Source organism: Pichia membranifaciens, assembly GCF_001661235.1.
Source record: "Pichia membranifaciens NRRL Y-2026 unplaced genomic scaffold PICMEscaffold_2, whole genome shotgun sequence".
NCBI lineage: Eukaryota > Fungi > Ascomycota > Pichiomycetes > Pichiales > Pichiaceae > Pichia > Pichia membranifaciens.
In genome coordinates this window covers 955,860-975,347 of record NW_017566983.1, presented here as the reverse complement: position 1 = coordinate 975,347, position 19,488 = coordinate 955,860, and the positions used below count along the sequence as shown (strand labels likewise).

General features: G+C 45.3%; 7 protein-coding genes and 1 non-coding gene across 8 annotated transcripts; 2 read left to right on the top strand and 6 right to left on the bottom strand.

Moving 5' to 3' along the window:
* Positions 1–90: 90 nt before the first annotated feature.
* Positions 91–6,624, bottom strand: PICMEDRAFT_57926 (hypothetical protein; the record flags this gene model as incomplete). The annotated part of the gene is made up of 3 exons (XM_019163262.1): positions 91–3,159; positions 3,676–6,519; positions 6,547–6,624. 3 exons carry the CDS (start codon positions 6,622–6,624, stop codon positions 91–93), a joined length of 5,991 nt encoding a protein of 1,996 aa, XP_019018576.1.
* A 158-nt stretch (positions 6,625–6,782) lies between these two features.
* Positions 6,783–9,449, bottom strand: PICMEDRAFT_15412 (hypothetical protein). Its single transcript, XM_019160814.1, has one exon. It carries the CDS (start codon positions 9,428–9,430, stop codon positions 7,028–7,030), a length of 2,403 nt encoding a protein of 800 aa, XP_019018575.1. The 5' UTR covers positions 9,431–9,449; the 3' UTR covers positions 6,783–7,027.
* A 234-nt stretch (positions 9,450–9,683) lies between these two features.
* Positions 9,684–10,442, top strand: PICMEDRAFT_71533 (hypothetical protein; the record flags this gene model as incomplete). The annotated part of the gene is made up of 1 exon (XM_019163945.1): positions 9,684–10,442. The coding sequence occupies one exon, from the start codon at positions 9,684–9,686 to the stop codon at positions 10,440–10,442; it is 759 nt and encodes a 252-aa protein (XP_019018574.1).
* On the bottom strand, positions 10,185–11,594 carry PICMEDRAFT_15411 (hypothetical protein). Its single transcript, XM_019160813.1, has one exon. It carries the CDS (start codon positions 11,381–11,383, stop codon positions 10,526–10,528), a length of 858 nt encoding a protein of 285 aa, XP_019018573.1. The 5' UTR covers positions 11,384–11,594; the 3' UTR covers positions 10,185–10,525.
* Positions 11,595–11,740: 146 nt separating this feature from the next.
* Positions 11,741–14,512, bottom strand: PICMEDRAFT_32635 (hypothetical protein; the record flags this gene model as incomplete). Its single annotated transcript, XM_019162780.1, has 2 exons — positions 11,741–12,205; positions 12,278–14,512. 2 exons carry the CDS (start codon positions 14,510–14,512, stop codon positions 11,741–11,743), a joined length of 2,700 nt encoding a protein of 899 aa, XP_019018572.1.
* A 1,163-nt stretch (positions 14,513–15,675) lies between these two features.
* On the top strand, positions 15,676–16,869 carry PICMEDRAFT_57922 (hypothetical protein; the record flags this gene model as incomplete). The annotated part of the gene is made up of 2 exons (XM_019163261.1): positions 15,676–15,722; positions 15,765–16,869. 2 exons carry the CDS (start codon positions 15,676–15,678, stop codon positions 16,867–16,869), a joined length of 1,152 nt encoding a protein of 383 aa, XP_019018571.1.
* A 200-nt stretch (positions 16,870–17,069) lies between these two features.
* Positions 17,070–18,548, bottom strand: PICMEDRAFT_71530 (hypothetical protein; the record flags this gene model as incomplete). The annotated part of the gene is made up of 1 exon (XM_019163944.1): positions 17,070–18,548. One exon carries the CDS (start codon positions 18,546–18,548, stop codon positions 17,070–17,072), a length of 1,479 nt encoding a protein of 492 aa, XP_019018570.1.
* Positions 18,549–18,911: 363 nt separating this feature from the next.
* On the bottom strand, positions 18,912–18,983 carry PICMEDRAFT_t40. The gene has a single exon. It is a non-coding gene; the product is annotated as a tRNA-Cys (tRNA).
* Positions 18,984–19,488: the final 505 nt, after the last annotated feature.

The following is a 19,488-nucleotide window of genomic DNA, read 5'->3' as shown; positions in this document are numbered from 1 at the left end:
TTTGGGAATCTTTATATATATTTGACTCGGTCTAGTCCTCAGTAGAAATCATAAACTTGAATAGTTAAGTCTACAATGTAAAACAGTCAATTATAGATAGTAAGATTTATAGAGTACTCCCTCAAGATCTTCTAACTGTTCTTCAGTAAAGAACTTGGAATCAATGTGCCAAGTATCTTGTCTTGTCTTCTTAAATTGACTCAATGTATCCTTTGCGGCTCTGCTGACTATGCCACTGTAACCAGTACATTTCACTTCCAAGATAGTCAAAACCTCAGGTAACCATTTGGGTGGGGGAGTAGTATATGGATAAGCCTCAACGAGTGCACAAAGCCCAAGAGTAGCACCATGAACTAAATTAGTTTGTTCTACTGTAAGTTTGATGTCTTTCTCTTGCCTATTTTTCCTGATAATTTTCTTGAATTTCTTGATATAGAAATTAATGACCTCTTCCCTCTCAGAATCTAGAAATAAGTGAATGAAAAGCTTTATGTTATAACTGTATTGTTCCCTCAAATAAAGATGTTGATTAAAAAGCATAGAAGAAGTAATTTCCATTAATTTCTTTCTCTGGCCTGATGTTCTTTCTAGGAATCTCACCGTACCGTAAACTCCGAAAAATGCCAAAATGTGTTTGTATTGAGTCAACTTTGGAGTATTCCAGCCCAAATTTGTTTCTAAAAGATTGATTATCTCTTCATTCTGAGCATCACTAAACCTAATACTGCCAAGGATCAAAAATAAAGCATCAACACTAATCTCGGCTAATTTGCAAGCATCCTTGACTTTGTCTAGCTCTAAAGCAAGAGGAAGAATATATGGACATATAAAATCAACAATAGTTGTATTCATTGATGTCTTTAATATTCTCAAGAGTAATGTGCTGAGGCCTTTTATGTGGAACATGAAGTCGGAATTAACTATTTCTTGTGGAGTTTTTCCCTCGTTTTCTTTAGCTAGTTCAAGTGTCTTTGACATGAACAACTTCAGATGCTCAATAAACAAAACGTTCTTCTTATGCTCAATGTGCCCTGAACCGGTTTGGTCTTTTTTCACTTCAGCCATGAATTGGTCAAATGTATCAATACAGTCAGTGGATTCATAGTAAAGAACATCAAAAAGTATAGCAGATACCTCTTTTGAAACACTATCGTAAGGATGAGCTAAAATCGTGAACATTTTGTGAGCGATTTCTTCAAAGTTATGAAACCTATTCATCTCAGAGCCCAAATAACTTTTAAGGAAAGACAAGCGGCATATCAAGCCAAATGGTGATCTTTTGACATTCTTGTCAACTTCAAAATCGCAAATTAGATCAAGGATCTCGGGGGTTCTTCTCATATCAAAGTGACTTGAGAGCCACCAAGAAAAAATAGACCACATTTTGTAAGTCGACTGTGATAAGTCGTTATCAAAGATAGACTTCAATCTGTTAGCTATTTCTTTATCGGCAAACTTCATTGCCACATGGTTAGTTTTGCAAGCAAATAAGATACCTGAAAAAACTTCACCTAAAACAACATGTGTTGACCTCTCATCTCCCTTGTAAATTTTATCTGTGATTTCAAAAAGATCAGTTAGTGTAAAGTCTTCAACGTAGCCAGATATTATCAAGCTGGTGATTGAACTGAAAAAGTATACAATCCCAGGAAAGAAAGCACATGTAACTTCTGATTCATCAATATGCGTTTGCAAAAGCATCTGTAACCACTTTTTGTTTATTTTCGATGCAAATTGCTTAATTGACCGTTCGTCACTATCATTATAACCAAAGCTGGAACTTTCATATGGTTTTACAACTTCAAGTTCTTTGTTCCAAGGTGAAGTAGGAATCCACTCTTTAGTATCAATGAAAAACAGTGGATTCTCAATATTTCTAATTTCATGGAAAAAAGACTGTGAGCAGTTATCTGGTAAGATATCTTTCAAAGGGCCAATCGTAGGATCGCTGGGCTTCAAAGAAAGCAGGTCACCAATATCATATTTACTGAAAGCTCTGGATTGAACAGTATCCATGATGGACGCAATCCAAAACATACCTTTTTTGGATATTTCTGGATGCGACCCATCGACAAATTTTACCAAAGTCAAAAGAACGTCACTCTCTAGTGGTATTTCAATGTGCGATTGAATTGTTGTAATCAATTCCATGACTAATAGCATTAGCTTCCAGTTGAGTTTTTTTGATAAACGAGAAAGTGAGGTGTGAACTAGTTTTGACAACAGTGACAGTAACATAGCTCTCTTTTTGGATTTTGCTAATTTCAAAGTTTCAATCTTGAAATCTACATCTGGATCTGGAGGCCTTATACTTTCAAGGAGTTTTTCGTCCACAAGGCATACGGCGGCTGGTATTTTGACATACTTTTTGATTGATTTAAATAACCTCATGGTCATCACTGTCACTTCCTCTTCATTTAGCTCTGCCGATCTAAATAGTAAATCTTCATACTTCAGTAGCATTGAAGAACTCTTTTCAACTAATCCCCTTAACTTTTTCTTATCAAACATAATCATAATATTCAACAAAATTTCCTTATCCTTATTGAGTAATGCATGCTCCCAATCTTTGAATATATTGAAAACAACACTAGTACAATTCATCACCCTGTTCAAAGACATACCTAATACTGAGGCAGAATGGCTAGCAGTTATGCCATAAGGAGAAGCCGCAAGTGAAACTAGATCTCTGATCAACAACTTGTCAAGCTTTGTGGGCAAACGGGTACAGCAAGATATGTTAATCCTGCTGCAGTGATAAACAGCTAATCGGGAACCCAGAATCGTTCTCGTATATGGAGCAAATACTCCAGGCAAATCAAGAACTGAAATAAAATGTAAGTTATCCGTGTAGAGTTCATTATCACTGCTATAATAACCACAATCATTCAACCATGTACTGATACATTGGATTACTTTTCCAATCAATTCAATTGATCCGTCTTTTTTGACCAAAGCTTTCACCAATTCATGTAAACAGTTTCCAATCAAGTTTCTGGTATGGTGTAACTTCTGGTACGATGGATTTAAAGTTTTTGCCAATACGTTGTTTGAGAAATGAGGACCATACGTATATAAAATATCCGATCTTTTAGTAAGGGTCGAATCCACAGCTTCAATTGAGTCTGTAAGTGTAGGTGTTGGAGCACGTGTTGGAAGCTCAGATTCGATTTCGGTGCTCATTATGGAGAGGTTTGATGTTGAATCTTCTCTTTCAATTTTTAGCTCAATTTCTCTATTCATAGGGTTGATGTCTACCGTTTCATCATCAATGCCCATAAATTCGAATTTTTCTTTGTCACTGTTGTTATTTCTTTCCTTACCTACTTCATTTGATGCCCTCATATGGTGACTTCCAAAATTATTTTTTAGTGCTTCAACGGTCATGGAAGATGTATAATCTGATCTGGCCATATTTGTTAAAGAAGTAGTCGAAGGTAATGGAGTTAGGTTACCGCTATTTTTCAGTTTGCCAATATATTTGTTTGTTGTTGGCTCTGTGTATGACTGATCAAACAAACAGCATACACCTTTTAATAAGCCTTCCAATAATTCAACGTGAAAACCTAACTGATCAAGCTCATCTAAGCCAAGATGGCTTGAACTATTCAAGAAGGAGATCATGCTATCAATGAATTTGGTAGATGAAAGAGACAAAGTTTCAAAATGTCCTACAACTGCATCGACTTCAGTGGAGCCAGGCTTATACCATTTGAAATCAAGATATTTGGGATCAAATCTGATATCGGAAAACTGGAAACCACCCCAGCATTCCGCTGAATATTTACCACCATGCTCATCAAGCCATGTTTGTGATATTAAGCGTCTTTCCAATGGTTTTAAGTATGAAATAGTCGAGAATGCACAATTTGCAATCATTGCAGCACATAATCCTGCTGTTCCTCTCAACTGATATGTGTGTTGTACCAAAAACTTTTCCAAATCATCCAAGTACGGTAAGATCTCAGTTCCAGCCCCGGATATTGCCCCTGCTAGAATTCTTAAGTTCCAAATTAATCGCTGATCTTTACCCAATACTTCTTGAGATCTTGAAAGGCCTGCACCGTTTTCAATTTCAGTAATCACATGAGGCATGAAGAAATCCATTATTCGTTTCAATTGTGTTTTTGGGTTCCTTCTTACAATTGCTTCAGAAATGTTGCAGAAAACAAGGGCCACTTCATGCCTTACATTATTACTAACATATTGGAAAAATTTATCAGCAACAGCGTCAAAAAGGTCATCGCTCATTGATTCAATCAATGCCTCAAAACAATAAGAAATCAAAGCACATGCTTGTGATTCTATGGTGCTAGTATTATCAATGGCAGGTGCCAGCTCTAAGAACTTGAAACAGTTATCACAAAACTGCATCAAAAATTCCTTAAAAGAAGAGGATGCAGACTCTAACGCGGCAAGCTCAAATTCAGAGTCATACTTGAACTTGTCAGGTATTTCAAATTCACCTAGTTGGCTGCTTGCCGGAGCAAGCTCATAAAACTTAGCTTCCAAGTATGACAGATGTTGAGAAGTGAAGTCAATAGCGCATAGTCCGCCATCCCCAGAACCTTCTGTCAAATCTGCAAATGGAATAACAGCAGCAACAATGGTAATAAAATCTGTTGTAAGTATAGTCTTCTCTGGGTCATTTGAGTCAATTGCTGGTATCAACATTGATAAAAATCTGGGAAGATGAACTCTATAAACAGGCAATTGAACCATATACCTGGCCAGTTGAGCTAACTGATTTATAACAATCGGGATTCTGTGAGTCGAATTTACAGATTCAAATGAAGAGTACCAATCAGGTAATAAGCTGTCTAATACCAGGCTAGGTTTGATATAACATAAGGCTTGTAAAGCCTCGTTATAGTGTCTCCTTTGAGCTGCCGATTTTGATTGTGATCCTAGACGTATCAAAGGAAGTAGCGTCTTTACTACACACTCAATAATTTTGTCATCAAGTTTGACAGTATCAGGGAGAGCGGAATAGTTAGGATGGTAAAGCGGAACTAAATCTCTACACTCCTTTTCACCTTGGACTCTAAAATGTAAACTTACCGCTAACTTTTTAACAACTTCTGACAATACCGCAGACCAAGGTCCCGAATTTGATGGGTGTATCATTGTGAAAATAGCATCAACATAAGTTTTCAAAAAATCAACCACTCCTTCATTCTCAAATGCATGTTGAGCACTAAGCGAATTGATAATCAACTGTGAGAGAGTCCTGCAATATTTCACCATTTTGTTGTCTTTATGGCGTATCTGAGATGAAAGAAATAACTGGTTCATGATGTATTTATACTGATGTTTTGTAAAAATTCCGTAAACTCCACGGTGCAAAATAGTGTTATTGGCTGCACCTTGCTTCAAATTTTCAACAGCAATGTTCATTATTATTGAAAGCAAACAATTAATTTCCTTATCAGATTTATGATTGATCCAAAGATCAAACAAAACAGGTAAATAGTGGCGCACATCTGTTTCATCGTATTCGACTGACCCATCAGGATTGATTATTGGTTTCTTGAACTGCATAGGAAGCATCACAGTGAGATGTATCAAAGAAGGTGAGACTGTTTGGACGGTAAGTTTAGACACAATTTTTTCCATTAAAGCAGGAATACAACCGTCAGGGAAAAATGGTTTCACTGTTAATGCAAAAGAAATCAGTTTCTTGAATCTCGAATCCTTCATTGAGGGGCCAAAAGTAGTAGGGTTGCCTAACGTTGTGGAGAATTCAGCATAGACAGGTTCCCATTCCAAGCGAAATCCACTTCTTATAAGCAATTTCTTTTCCCTTGTCAATAGAGTAAGAACCTGCGTGTAGAAAATAATGTCGACATTTTGTCCTCTGGATAAACAAATAGCATAAAAAACTTTAATAAGTTTTTGAGCAATGGATAGCGGAATCGACAAACCCATTTTCAATAAATTTTTCAATTCCTTAGTCCAGTATTTCAAAGAAATAATGGATGCTGATTCGGGTTCTACTTTCATGACCGGAGTAGAGTTTGCAGCGTCCTCATCTTCCTCGTCGGAACTATCGTAGTAATCGCTCATGTCATCCTCATCTTCATCGTCTTCTATAGCTTCACTCTCGTTGTGATGAAGAGTTTCAAATTTCTGGCCATCACCAACTGATCCAACAGCAGAGCGAATATAGCTATCTGAATCTCTATTATTAATGATTACTTCCTTTGCTGCCTCCAAATCTTCCACACTTATCGTTAAGTTACTTTTCAAGTCCAAACTTTTCACCGCAATGTAGATGTGTGAAATAATATGGCTCAAGTACTTATACTGATCTCTGATAGTTTCTGTTTCGTAAGGCAATACTAACTTATTTTTCAACTTTCTAATTTTATCAGTTGCAAAAAATGGTGAATTTTCGTCATGCAGTAAACGTTCAGCTTCGACGTCGTCGTTAGGGATATCTAACCCATAAGCTTGTAACCTATTAAGCTCTTTGATCGTATGAGAAGATGTGAAACTTCTTGCTTGATCGACATCTGCCTGTTTGGAAGAAGAAGTCAAATCAACATTGCAATTTTTTCCAACGTTGATTGGTCTTCTAGATGATGGTTTCAGAAAATTGAATTCGGGAACCGGAGAGCTCATTCTTGTTGAATGTCTATTCAACTGGCAATCTCAAGATCAATTGAAATGACACTGTGTCAAAAAAATTGAAAGTACACTTGACACGAGACTCTTGACAAAAAATTAAAGATTGTTTCTGAGTATTGAACACTATTTATGTAGTAAATAATTAACGTTGCCACCAGTATACCTCAAAGACGGGAGATAAAGATTTCAGAAGCAAATTTCATTTCTGTCTAAGGGCAAACTTTTATGCGTGACGGATTTAGTGAGGAATTACGTAAGATAGACAAATATGCGTGAGATTGAGTTCTCGGAGTTATTAATCTCCGTCATCAAATGAGTACATCTGGCGGAAGAGTAAATAATCAGTACGGGTACTGAGCTGTATTCACGAAAACAGATAAATGTAAAAAAAAGAAATTCAGCATCCTCCCATGCCGGCGCAGTAGGCCAAAGACCATGTTCTTGACATTCCGTTATCGAGCCACGACATTTGGAAGTCTGGTTTGCTGAAAAATTCCCAAGCTTGTTGTGGATTGTAAATGGCTAAATTTAGCATAAGAAGTCCTTTCCAGCCGCCATCGATGGAGCTGGCTAGTGGACCTAATGCCATTTCGTTCCACTCTTCTGTGACAAAGTCAGTGCTACGGATATAGTTACTCATCGGAGTGAGAGGAATCATGTGAATGCCATGGATGTATTCCTTGTTCATACCAAAGTAGGTGGCATGGTCGACTTTGTTTTCAAACAAAATTCCTGAAACTTTGTTACGAATAAAGTTTGGTGGCATTACTTTATTGTCGTTCCTGTAAAGCATGTAAAGGTCCATTGCTCTCTTCTCTATGGAGAGAATTAGTGATGCCACGGTCAGTAATTGTATGTTGTTGGTGACTGTAGCCCATAGCTTGATACCGTAGTAAGCGTGGTAATCTTCACTAGAACTTTCCTCATCCTTTCCGTCACCATGAGCAAATAACCCATTAGCGAAACTATGGCCATTGAAGAAGTCGAATGATCTGAAAACAGGAAAGTACATATCTTTTGAGTTTGGGTTACAGATATCTCTAATAAGAGTCTCAATCCACGGTCTGGCAGTGTTCACCCAATTGCCATCACCATATTGTGTATCTACCAGTGCGACCAATGAAGCTGCATGAATGTGGTATCCATAGTGGAAGTGATGGTCGTTGTAGAAACAGTTGCCAAAGTCACAATAAAAGTTACCGTCATTCAAACCTGATGTGGAAACGATACCTTTCCAGTTATTCTCATAACATAATGGTGCTTTTTGTCTATTTTCAATGAACCTCGAAAAGGCTTGTTTCATTTTTCCAAGCATTGCCAAAGTGAGATCGTCATCCTGTAATACAAAGGCAGCCACATAAAGTATGAAAGCTCCTTTGTCCAGTATTTTCCCTGCTGTATACATTGAGTCGGTGTCTGACTCGTTGACCACATCAAATGACTGAATTTCCTCTTGTGCGACTTTGCTTAGGACAGACTTGGCGTTATCTGAGTAGCCCTTGACACCATTCACATCAGACCATGGATCAAATTTGAGTTCTTCCGGCGGTAACTGTTCCACCATTATGAACTTCTGGATAAGGAATGCAGACATAGAACCCTTACATGTGGAATCAAGGGAGAGTCCATCTGCCAGAGAAGAACGCATGCTCTGATCCATGGAGTTGATTTGATGAGGAAGAAACCATTGAAGCACCTTTTTAGAGCGGGATGAGCCAGCAATGGCATAATTGAAACTGTACGAGCATGATCCATTTTTCGAATCTCCGCTCAAGGTGCAACCGGTTACATATGAGCCAGCAGCTTCGTCGTAGTATTGCTGTGACTTTTCTCCGCACAATTTGGCTATTTGAACAATGATCTGACCATTGTATGGTTGAGCTATAACAGAATTTGCTGATTGTTGGCTAAACGATGCATTCGAATACACTACCCATTCGGTATTATCAAACAATTTCAAAAGATATTTCTGTATTCCATTAGACAAGGAGCCTGACAGAGAGAGGTTTTGAATGCCGACTTTAGAAGCCAATCTTGGGGTAATCCTGCCATCATAAATACCGGTGATAAATCCCATGCCTTGGACAACGTTCACGTGAAGCTCTCCTCCAGTTTTGGCAATCAACTTGACACCTGCGCTGAACCTCTGTAAATCACCAACTCGAAAATCAAAATCCTGTGATTGGAACTCTTCAGCACTAAGCATCATTGAACAAATTCCAACGGGATTAAAAAAATACTTTACCGGATTGGAAAGGGGGTCATCCCCGTAAACTCTCTGCGATGCTTCTGTGTGCGAAATCCCCAGTCCTTTGAATTGATCGTCAGTGGATTTCCACACACTATAAGGATGTGTCCACACAGGTAAGTTTTGGTCTTCTACAAGAAAGTTCCCATAAAAATTATTCGTTTCAATTGGACCTGGCTGATCATAAAAGCTTGGCAATGGCACTGGATGAACGCTGGTAGTTTGGATGGACCCTACTGGAGGAGCCGTAGAAATTGGAGAGTCGAAAATCCCTTGAGAAACAACGTAGGACGCTAATTGAGGTGGCACTGGGTTGCGAGACGCCGGATTCGCAATACTTTTCTTCTCATCTTTGTATTCTGATTTTGTGTAGTCCGAAGTCATGTAGTCTCGTTTTGGAATTGGAGGAGGTGCAAAAGCATCGCTTTCCGCGTACAATGGTGGTGGTTGGTCGGGAGAGCCCGCCGACGGTAGCTGCTCATTCTGGGGTTTTTGGTGGTGGTTGTGCAGTTCCTTGGACAGGCCATTCACGAGGTGTTTAAACAGTCCCATGGTGGTCTAGCTGCTGTTTAAAGAAAGAGTCAAGATGCCGAAACCCACCAGGAGCAGAGCATGGAAGTTCCGGAGTGTGGGAGCACGCATGCATACAGTTTTCTATTTCGGAAGCACTCGCGTAGCGGAAGAGACAAGAGAAGCTTTGCATTTTTCTTGCATGATAGTAATGAATCTTCACCGTTGTCTCTCTTGTCAGTCGTTGCATGGGCAGGGAACTTCATCTTCGTTATTCGTACTGCAGTACATAGTGATGGTGCAAAAAATTGTGAAGGTGTGTGGAATCAAGTCGGAGGAGGCTGCCAACACAGCGATCGTGAGCGGTGCCTCTCTACTAGGAACGATATTGGTGCCCAACCGTGCACGGACGGTGGAAGCAGACACGGCACGGCGAATCAGCAAGCTGTGCTACGAGAAGCGTGTGGAGAAGAAGTCGAGGTTTGTTTCATCCAAAGATTTGCTCCAGCACGCAAGAACTTTGGAGGCGACGGGGCCACAGTGGTTCGAGGAGGTGTGTGAGACCATAACGGAAAACGGGCCATACCTTGTTGGCGTTTTCCGGAACCAGCCTCTGGAGGACGTGATACGGATCAGCGATGAGCTCGGAGTGGATGTGGTACAGCTTCATGGGTCAGAGGATGTCGATGCGTTTGTGGCTGCGCTGGAGTTGCCTGTAATCCCCCGTTTTGTGCTCAGCAAGCCCGGCATAGAGAACGCTCTCTCGACACACAAGTTCCTGCTGCCACTCTTTGACTCCGAGCAGGGTGGAGAGGGAAAGTTGGTGGACTGGCGGGACGCCGCCAGGTTTGGGGGCGATTTGAATGGCCGGTACATTCTCGCTGGGGGGCTCACGCCGGAGAACGTCGGGGCGGCTCTGGCTGTGGGAGGCTGCTACGGGGTCGACGTCAGTGGGGGCGTTGAAACGGAGGGCCACAAAGACATGGCTAAGATTGAGGCGTTTGTCGGAAACGCCAGAAAGGCGGAGGCTGTAAAGGCTGGGCAGGCTGTGTAGGCTTGTCTTCATAAATATTAGTAGTCACTAAAAATGATATAAAAGATCATAAACATGAACGCATGACGCATGCAGCTAGGCGACTAGGCAGAGCCGGAGATGAAGAACCACTTGTCGACAGACTTGTCGATAGGGGCGTCTGGGAGAGGGTGGGCTGCAGGAACCTTGGCAGATGGCTCGTAGCCTGGGGTGTCGGCCAGAGTGGTGTTGGTCAAGACACATCCCTGGGTGTCCTTGACGTCGTGCTTGATCAACTTCTTCCAGGACGCATTGCACTCGGCAATGACCTCCTCGGCGTACTTCTTGTTCTTGCACTCGCCGTTGAAGGCAAAGACGTTTTCAGGCTTGCCGTCTGGAATCTTGTAGATTCTGAACCACTCGTTGGTGGCTCTCAACAGGCCTGGCAAGTGCTTCTCGACGTCCTCGACGTCATCCAACTTGGCTGCCAATGGGTCGTTGACGTCGACGGCGATGATCTTCCAGTCCGTCTCGCCCTCGTCGAGCAAGGCCATGACACCCAAGACCTTGACCTGCTTCACCTCACCTGGGTAGGCGACGTTTTCACCGATCTCACACACGTCCAAAGGATCGTTGTCTCCGGCCGCGTTGGTCTCTGGGTTCACCTCGTTTGGGTCCTCCCAGGTCTGTGGGAACGCACCGTAGTTGTGGATGTACCCCTTGTGTGGGAAGCAGTTTCTCACAAATCTCAACTTGCCCTTCTTGGTGTCCTGGATGATTGGGTTCAAGGTCTGCTCCTTTGTGATCTCCAACTTTGCGTTGGTCCATCTTGGCACCTCCACAACCATGTTCAAGATCTTCTTCGACTCATCTGCATACAATGGGATGTCGTGGAATGGCGAGACTGGCTTGCCGTCCTTCTCGAGGTAGACCTTGTAGTCCAAGGTGTTGAGTGCGCCGACTTGTCTGGTGGAGTAGGTCATCGTTGCTGTGTGTTTTCTTTGGTGCCAATGCTTTCTTCTTTACCTCTCCCGACCTCCTGTGCTTCTGCTGCTCTCTCCTGCTCTGATCAGGCTCATCTTCTTCTTGGACAGCAACGACACCCACACAGACCGCCAGCACACTGCTGGCCCCTCGCCTCGTCCTCTCGCCGGGTCACCTCCCCGTTGCCGGCAAAAAGCCGGAAAATCGCCGCTCGCCCGCTGGCGCAACTGCACGTGATTTCATGAATCGGCGATTTTCAAGCAATAAAGGATTAAGCAGGATTAGAAAGGAAAAGAAAGATATGGAACGGAAGAGAAAGAAAGGAAAAGAAAGGGGGAAGGGGGGATTACACACAGTCAGTACATAATGGTGCTCTCGTAGCCCGGCGGGTACGAGTCGTCCGTCACCTGGACCTTGGCCTTCTCGTCGTAGACAGCGTCGGCGTCGCTGCAGCTGACCCCGTGCTCGCTACACACCACCTTCAACTCCTCGCTCAAACCGAGCTGGTCCCGAGCGACCCACAAGACGGGGGCCTTGTCGTCGGTGATCTCGGGTGGCTGGTAGCGAGGGGTGGCGGCCAAAGAGCTGGAGAGCGGCAGGCTCCAGAACTGCGGCATGAGCGGCCGGTAGTTGGAGTAGTTCACGTACCGCTTTGGGTGGAGGAAGCGCTGGATCACGTAGCGCATGCCGTCCTTGTAGCCCGAGGAGACGTACTCCTCGAAGTTGGTGGCCATGCCGCTGTAGTCGCGGTCCTCCAGCTGCATCTTCTTGAAGTCGAGCTCGGCGTCCTCGTGCCCCGCACCGGGTGCGTGGCCCGGACCCTGGCCCTGGCTCTGGTACTCGGAGGTGGCTGTTTTGGACATGCTGGCGGCAGGAAGCTCGTCGAAGCTCACGCTCTTGCTGTCGCTCTTGGTGCCGACATAGGAGTCGGAGCTCGTGCTCTTCTTGCTCGAGTCGCTCTCCTTGACGAAGTAGCGCTGGCCCTCCTGGAACACCTGCTCCCGGCCCAAGTCTTTGCATGGGTACATGCCCTCGATGGCGCCGATCGGCACGGTGTCAAGGACAGGCTCAAAGATTCTGCGGAAGTACAAGTGGGCGACAACGGTGAGCGCCAACCACACGGCCTCGAGCACGACACAAGCCCAGTTCTTCTGCATCACAAACAAAATGATGAGGACAATCTCGGCAAGGTACACGCCGACAAACACCTCAAAGAGAGCAAGAGGGTAGTTCCGGCCACGGTTGTCTGTTGTGTGGCCGGAAACGTACACGAGTGAGTACATCATGGCTGTGTAGATCAACATGAAGGCGATGCACGTGAAAGCAATGATGATTGGAGCAATGATCGAGTAACAGAGCATGATCACCGTGAAGAGGCCAAACGAGCCGTAGAGCGTCCCCCAGCTAGGAGGTGACAAGTTCACCTGGCGGTTCCACTTCTGGCGTGGGGTCTTGTCCAAGATCCGGCCCAGCACAAACGAAAGAATGAGGCCTACCACTTGGGCGAGCATCCCAGAGCTGATCGAGAGGCCCTGGAGGAGCATATAGGAGATGTAGAAGTTGGAGGCTGGTGGCAAATTCTGAGACAACAACGTCATTGCCATGCTTGGCTGACTGATGATCTTTGTGACCGACGAGGATGCGGCAGAGGTACACGTGGTGACCAAAAACACCTGTATCACCTGGAAGGCGTAAAACCACTGCTGAGTCCACAGATCCAAGTGCTGGAGCGTCATACAGCCACCCTGTTTACCCCAGTACCTGATGATTGGTGGAACCAACGACATCAAGATGGCCAAGAGCACAGAAGGCAAGATACCGGTGATGATACCCATGAGGACCGAAGGCATGTTGTTGATGAACCGCAAAAAAGGAACCATGTTTGTCAAGTTATTGATGTTCGAGATACAACCAACCACTGCAACAGGGATGGCCCAGTAGATGATCATCAACGTCAAGAAGGCCTTGGCGCCAGCTCTCTTGGATTTTCTGGCAACGTAGCCAATGCCAACGTTCTTCCAAATCACGTCTTCTGGCATGAAACTCTGGAAGCGTCTCGACTTCTTGAAGTTGTCGGACTTGTTGACGGCCTGGTAGGCTCTCTGGAGCTCGAGATGCGAAGGGAACTCGAGGAAGACGGAACCAACCTTGGCGAGACTGTCCGAGGACTCCTTGATCTTTCCCTGCTCGGTGTCCAGCTTGCGGTTGAACTCGTCGAGCTCGTCGAGCCCTTCGTTGAACACCTTCTTCGACTTGCCAATGATAGGCTTGTACTTGTATGTTGGGAGCTTCTTTTCTGGGATGTAGCTTTCGATGCTGTTGACCGGGGTCGGGAACTCGACGTCGCTGCCCTTCTCGGCCTTTTTCTCGAGCTTGCTTCTCGTTTTGATACACTTGCTGAGCACCTTAGTGAAGGCGCCCTCGAGCTTGCCCGTGAGCTTGCCTCTCTTCTCCCACGTCTCGCGTGCCTCCGTAGTGTCTCTGGTGATGGCGATTCTGGACGCAGCGGGGAAGAGTCTTCTCAACGAGTCTTCGAAAAGAAGGCCCTGGTCCACGTTGTCGATCAAAAGCACCTTGGAGCTTGGCAAACTGCTGTAGAAGGGCGTGCACTGCATGTTGTGTCTGAAGCCCGTGTAGTACACCAACTCGGTGTAGATCACGTACACGACAAAGGCGAAAAACGCCCACGAGCAGAACAAGTTGGCAAAGACCCGCCACTTGTGGGTGTTGTTGGAGTACGAGATGATGTCGAACCCGGTCTTGTTGCCGCCGCCAGAGGCGTTCACCGCAAAGAGGATGGGCCACAAGATGAGTCCGCCAAAGAAGCCCACGTACGCCCAGAGCAACAAGTACCTGAGGAAAAAGTAGCCGTCCACGCCCACCTGCTGGAGCACAAAGCTCTTGGGCCGTGTGAGGAGGTCGGTGAACCAGCCAAACGCCGAGGGTGCTAGCGGAGGCGCCTTCAAGTGGTCGGGGAGGAGTCTGTTGTCCGTTCTTGGCCGGTACACGTTGAGGCACTTGTTTCTCAAGAGAATGAAGATGCCCACGAAGATGGCGAAGATGACCAAGTTGAAAATAAGCGAGGACACAAACGCCGAGGTGGACGAGCCCGTTTGTTCGACTGCCATGTTTGCGAATGTTTCACTGGGGAGGATCTGAAAGGGATCTGGTTTCCTCGCTGCCTCAGCTTTTCTTGCACTGCAGAAGGACTTTGCAAACAAAAACAACAGAGCAAACGCCAGAGCAAACACCAGAGCAAACACCAGAGCAAACACCAGGCGTCCCAGGGACAGCCCCCCGCAGCAGACCCGGGGGGACGACAGACAACGCCCAGTTTATATACAGTCCGGCCCCAATTGCGGACTGGCTTTTATGCTACCCGCATTTTTGGCAGGTCCATCTGCCAGATGGCCTGGACACGCTTATCAGTTACGCGAAGAAGCTTTTTTCCCACCGCTCGTCTTGTAGTCCTCCCCAGACAATAGGCCCAGCATGATGTCATGGTGAGCAACGCTGCCGCGACAGCAAAACAGAACAGCAACCACGACAGCAAACAAGCTCATCTGCAGTAGAAGTAGGGTTAGCAGACGGAGACAAGACGGCCTGCAGCGGCGGTGCTGACTCAGCGGCGCTCCGGTGTCCCTGCCCCGGTCTTCTTGCCCTCTACCATGGCCCCGTCTGGCACAGCAACCCAGATGGCTCCGACGATCCCTGCGTCCCGGAGGTCATCACCATGGCTGTGTGGGCGTGTGTTTACCTCCCCCGGCGACAGAGAGGGTTTTTTCCCCTGCAGGCGCAGCCCCGCCGTGGGCGCAGCCCTGCGGCGGGCGCAGCCCTGCGGCGGGCGCAGGGACCCCTTCTGTGCTGCTGCAATGTGCTGCTGTGCCCGCCGTCCCAACAGTCGCAGGCCGCGGCTGCGTCGCCGGCCGCGGCAGCCGTGCTGCGTCGGCTTCGGGGTCGTTGTCGACGCGTCGGCGGGGAAGAAGTCGGGCGGGCCGGAGTCAGCCGCGGGAGCGGGCCGGAGTCAGCCGAGGGCTGCAGGGGAAGAAGTCATGGGCATCCGGTCACGTGCTCGCGCCGTTTGCTGACTTCGTTCCCGACAAGGGCATCCGAGACTGGGGCCGGCAACATCTGAAGACGGGAAGAGGGCAGGTGAAGAAGGGTTGGAGTGTTCCGAAGGTTCTCAGGCAGGGCTAGGGTCTCCTTTCGAGTCTGGAGTTGGTGTGAAAGCGCAGAAGAGCGTTCCGAACAAGCTAAGCAAGGTAGCAAAGGTAGCAAAGGTAGCAAAGGCATGTCGGTATCTACAAGGAGCCTGAGACTACTCTCGTCAAACAGGAGGTTCAGCAGCTGTCACAGGTGCCTCAACGTGGGGTCGGGCAGCACGGTGGTGACCCGGCGAAAGTCGCCGACCCGGTTCAGCGACACGCTGAACAAGGGCCCCTCGTTCGACGACTTTGTGAGCGGACGGGCGAAGGACATGCTGGTGGACCCGCTTGAGGCGGCCCGCAAGGACCCGAACGCCCGCTTGCCCAAGTGGTTGCGGGTGCCGATTCCAAAGGGCCAGTCGTTCCACAAGGTGAAGAAGGACGTCAAGGAGCTCAAGCTCGCCACCGTGTGCGAGGAGGCCAAGTGTCCGAACATCGGCGAGTGCTGGGGCGGCAAGAAGAGCGAGGCCACGGCCACCATCATGTTGATGGGCGACACCTGCACGCGGGGCTGCCGCTTCTGCAGCGTGAAGACCAACAGGGCGCCGGCCTCGCTCGACCCGAACGAGCCGGCCAACACCGCCGAGGCCATATCCAGGTGGGAGTTGGGCTACGTGGTGTTGACCACCGTCGACAGAGACGACCTCCCGGACGGCGGAGCCGCCCACCTGCGGGAAACCGTCGAGCAGATCAAGATCAAGTCTCCGAAAACACTCGTGGAGGTGTTGAGCGGCGACTTCCGAGGTGACCTGGACCTCGTGCAGACCCTCGCCAACAGCCCGCTGGACGTCTTCGCCCATAACGTCGAGACCGTCGAGGCCTTGACCCCGCACGTCCGTGACCGTCGGGCAACGTACCGCCAGTCCCTGAAGGTCTTGGAGAACGCAAAGCTCCACAACACACACATCTTGACCAAGACCTCCATCATGTTGGGTTTCGGCGAAACCGACGAGCAGGTGATGCAGACGCTGAAAGACCTCAGAGACATCGACGTCAACGTCGTCACCTTCGGCCAGTACATGAGGCCTACGAAAAGACACATGAAGGTTGTCGAGTACGTCACGCCGGCCAAGTTCGACTACTGGAAGGACGTCGCCTTGAGCATGGGCTTCCTCTACTGTGCTTCCGGACCGCTAGTGAGGTCTTCGTACAAGGCTGGAGAGGCGTACATCGAGAACGTCATCAGAAAGAGAAAGAGAAATGTTGGAACCCCAAGAGAACTAGAAATCGGAGAAGAGAAGTTTGTTTCGAAAAAATTCTTAGAAAATACCAACGCTTAGGGAAGGAGAAAATATCTATTTTATAAACAAGTATTACTTACTCTTTTACATACTTACTTACTTATCGACTACTACTATTATTATTCATTTATAATTTTGTTCTTTCTCTTTACACATATACATAGAAGGTTGAAGAAAGTATTTATATTATTAGGCTTGTTTGGTAAAACTATACACACAAAAAAGAGAAACAATTCTCATCAGTTGGCTTCGGCAGCAACAGCAACAGCAGCATCTTCGACCATTGCTGGCTCTGCCTCCTCCTTGACTTCGGTCTCTTTCTCTGGAGTCTCGGAACCAGCATTGGCTCTTTCTTTCTCCTTGGCTAATTCGGCAAGAATCTGTTTGTCCAAATCAGCAATAGTCTCCTTGATCTTGGCAATCTTTTCGCTGGCTTGTTCTTCATTCTTCTTATTGGCGTCAACTTGGTTCTTCTTGTATTCTTCTAGCTTTTCCTGTAGTTGCTCAACAACCTTTGGTATGTCTTCTTGGGTAGCTGGAACATTGACACCAATAACAGTCAATTGGGTGACAACATGGGAATCAATGGTCTTGTTTTGCTTCTTCTTGTTGTTGTTCTTCTTACCCTTCTTGGATTTGACAGTAGGTGCAAAAAATGTTTCCTCCTCCTTCTTGATGATTTCAGCATCTTCAGGTAATTGGATTTCGGAAACCTTCGTGCTGATTTTATCTAATGATGATGAACCTAAGGTATCTAAAGCGCTGACTTTTTCTTCTTCAAACTTAATGGTAGGGTCTAATGATGAAATAGCAGCCTTGACTTGGCTGATCTCTTCGGTGAACGCTGGAACTTTAGCAGAGCTTTCAAGTTGTTGGATTTCTTCGAGAAGATCCTTTCTTTCGAGGTACAATCTGTAAGCTTTCTCCTCTTCTTCTCTCTTCTTACGTTCGTTGTCCATGTCACTCTTGAATCTCTTGAACTTGGCATCAAAGTCATCTCTAATCTTTCTTATTTCCTTGAGGTGTTCGTACTTCTCATTTTGCAAAGCTCTTCTTTTGTTGAAAAGTTCGTCCCTCTTGGTTTGAATGCTCTTGTTCTTTTCGGATAATTCGTCCAATTCTTTGGTGATCGATTCAAATTGAGTTTGAACCTCCTTGTTGGTAATGCCACTCAAAGAGGCCTTCAACTCAGCAATCTTGGCTTTGTCGGAGTCAACAGATTTTTGGGTTAATTCGATACCAGCAAAATCTTTTTTTAACTTGTTCAAAGCAGTGATTTCCTTCAATGCCTTCTTTTCCTCAACTAACATCAGATTACCCGATTCAATCGAGTTTTCTATCTTTCTGATGTTATTGTCGATGTCTTCAACAGTCTTGAAGTTGTACTTGGAAGTCTTGGCATTGATTTCAGAAATCTTCTTCTTAATATTTTGATCAATCAATCTGACTTGATCGTTAATATTGTGTCTCTTCTTCTTGATGTCATCTTGGAAAGAAACAATCTTTCTCAACTCTGCAGTCAAGGTCTTGCGCTTTTCAGCGTCCGCCTTTGGGGTAGCAGTTGACTCAATTTGAGTCGAAATCAAAGTTATTGAAGCTTCGATTTTCTTGATGTCATCATTCAACTTGTCAATCTTTTTGTTTTTCTGCTCAACATCGGGTTGCTTAATGAACTTTCTTTGCTTTGGAGGCTCTATTTCAGGAATTTCGGAAGCCATTGTCTAGAATATGGCGAACCAACAAGAAAACTAATGTTAGTTCAGTTAAGTTAGTAACGAAGCTCTCTAAAAACCAAGTGGGGAAAAGGAACGAATCCGATCATAATTCACATACTGCGTTTCTGACTTGTAGTTGAGGATTTGATCTAGATATTTGCAACAAAAAGGTACTATTTTGTTGTGCTTTGATCCATTCTGCACATCCTAAACCCCAGGTATTTTCCCAACTAACATCGCTACGTGTTAAACTTGTCCATTCGCTCAGGCGCAACGAGTGGGTGCCCATGGGGTGGGAATCGAAGAAATTAATCGACGAAAATAAAAGCGTGGAAAAAAAACATGAACAGTTAGCAAAAAAATAAAAGCCCGAGGCCGGGTTTGAACCGGCGACCAACAGATTTGCAATCTGCTGCTCTACCACTGAGCTACTCGTGCCTTTATAACGGTAATTTTCTGTAGCTGTATATAGTGAAACTCATGTAAAGTAATATATCAAATGTTTGGCATCTTTGAAGCTCATTTGAGCTCGGCAAGACCTCTTCTGTTGTAATCTAGCTATTCTATTATGAATATCCATTGTATATGTTCACTTTTTCTTATGTTTGTTGCTTATTAATTTATAACTAATATAACTAGCCTACAAACTAATATTCTCAAACATAAATACAAGGGACAAACCTCTTGTATTTATACACTTACACCTTCGGTTAAACTTGCCATTATTCATTTATCATGGCGGCTAACTTTCCAGTTTTAGATTACTTAAGATGCCTTATCATGATAAGACTCTTATCTCTTATCACTCGATCATGATTGGCTTCGGCATCTTATCTCAACACCCCACCATAATCTAAACACTTGTAGATATGTTCGACATTCCAGCTAGACCAACAAACTTATGAATTAATCTTGGCTAACTTTATCAACATATCCGCAACCA

What these genes read in the sequence shown, in the direction of transcription:
- PICMEDRAFT_15411 (XM_019160813.1), bottom strand. Translation starts at nt 11,383, where the DNA reads ATGACCTACTCCACCAGACAAGTCGGCGCACTCAACACCTTGGACTAC.
- PICMEDRAFT_15412 (XM_019160814.1), bottom strand. Translation starts at nt 9,430, where the DNA reads ATGGGACTGTTTAAACACCTCGTGAATGGCCTGTCCAAGGAACTGCAC.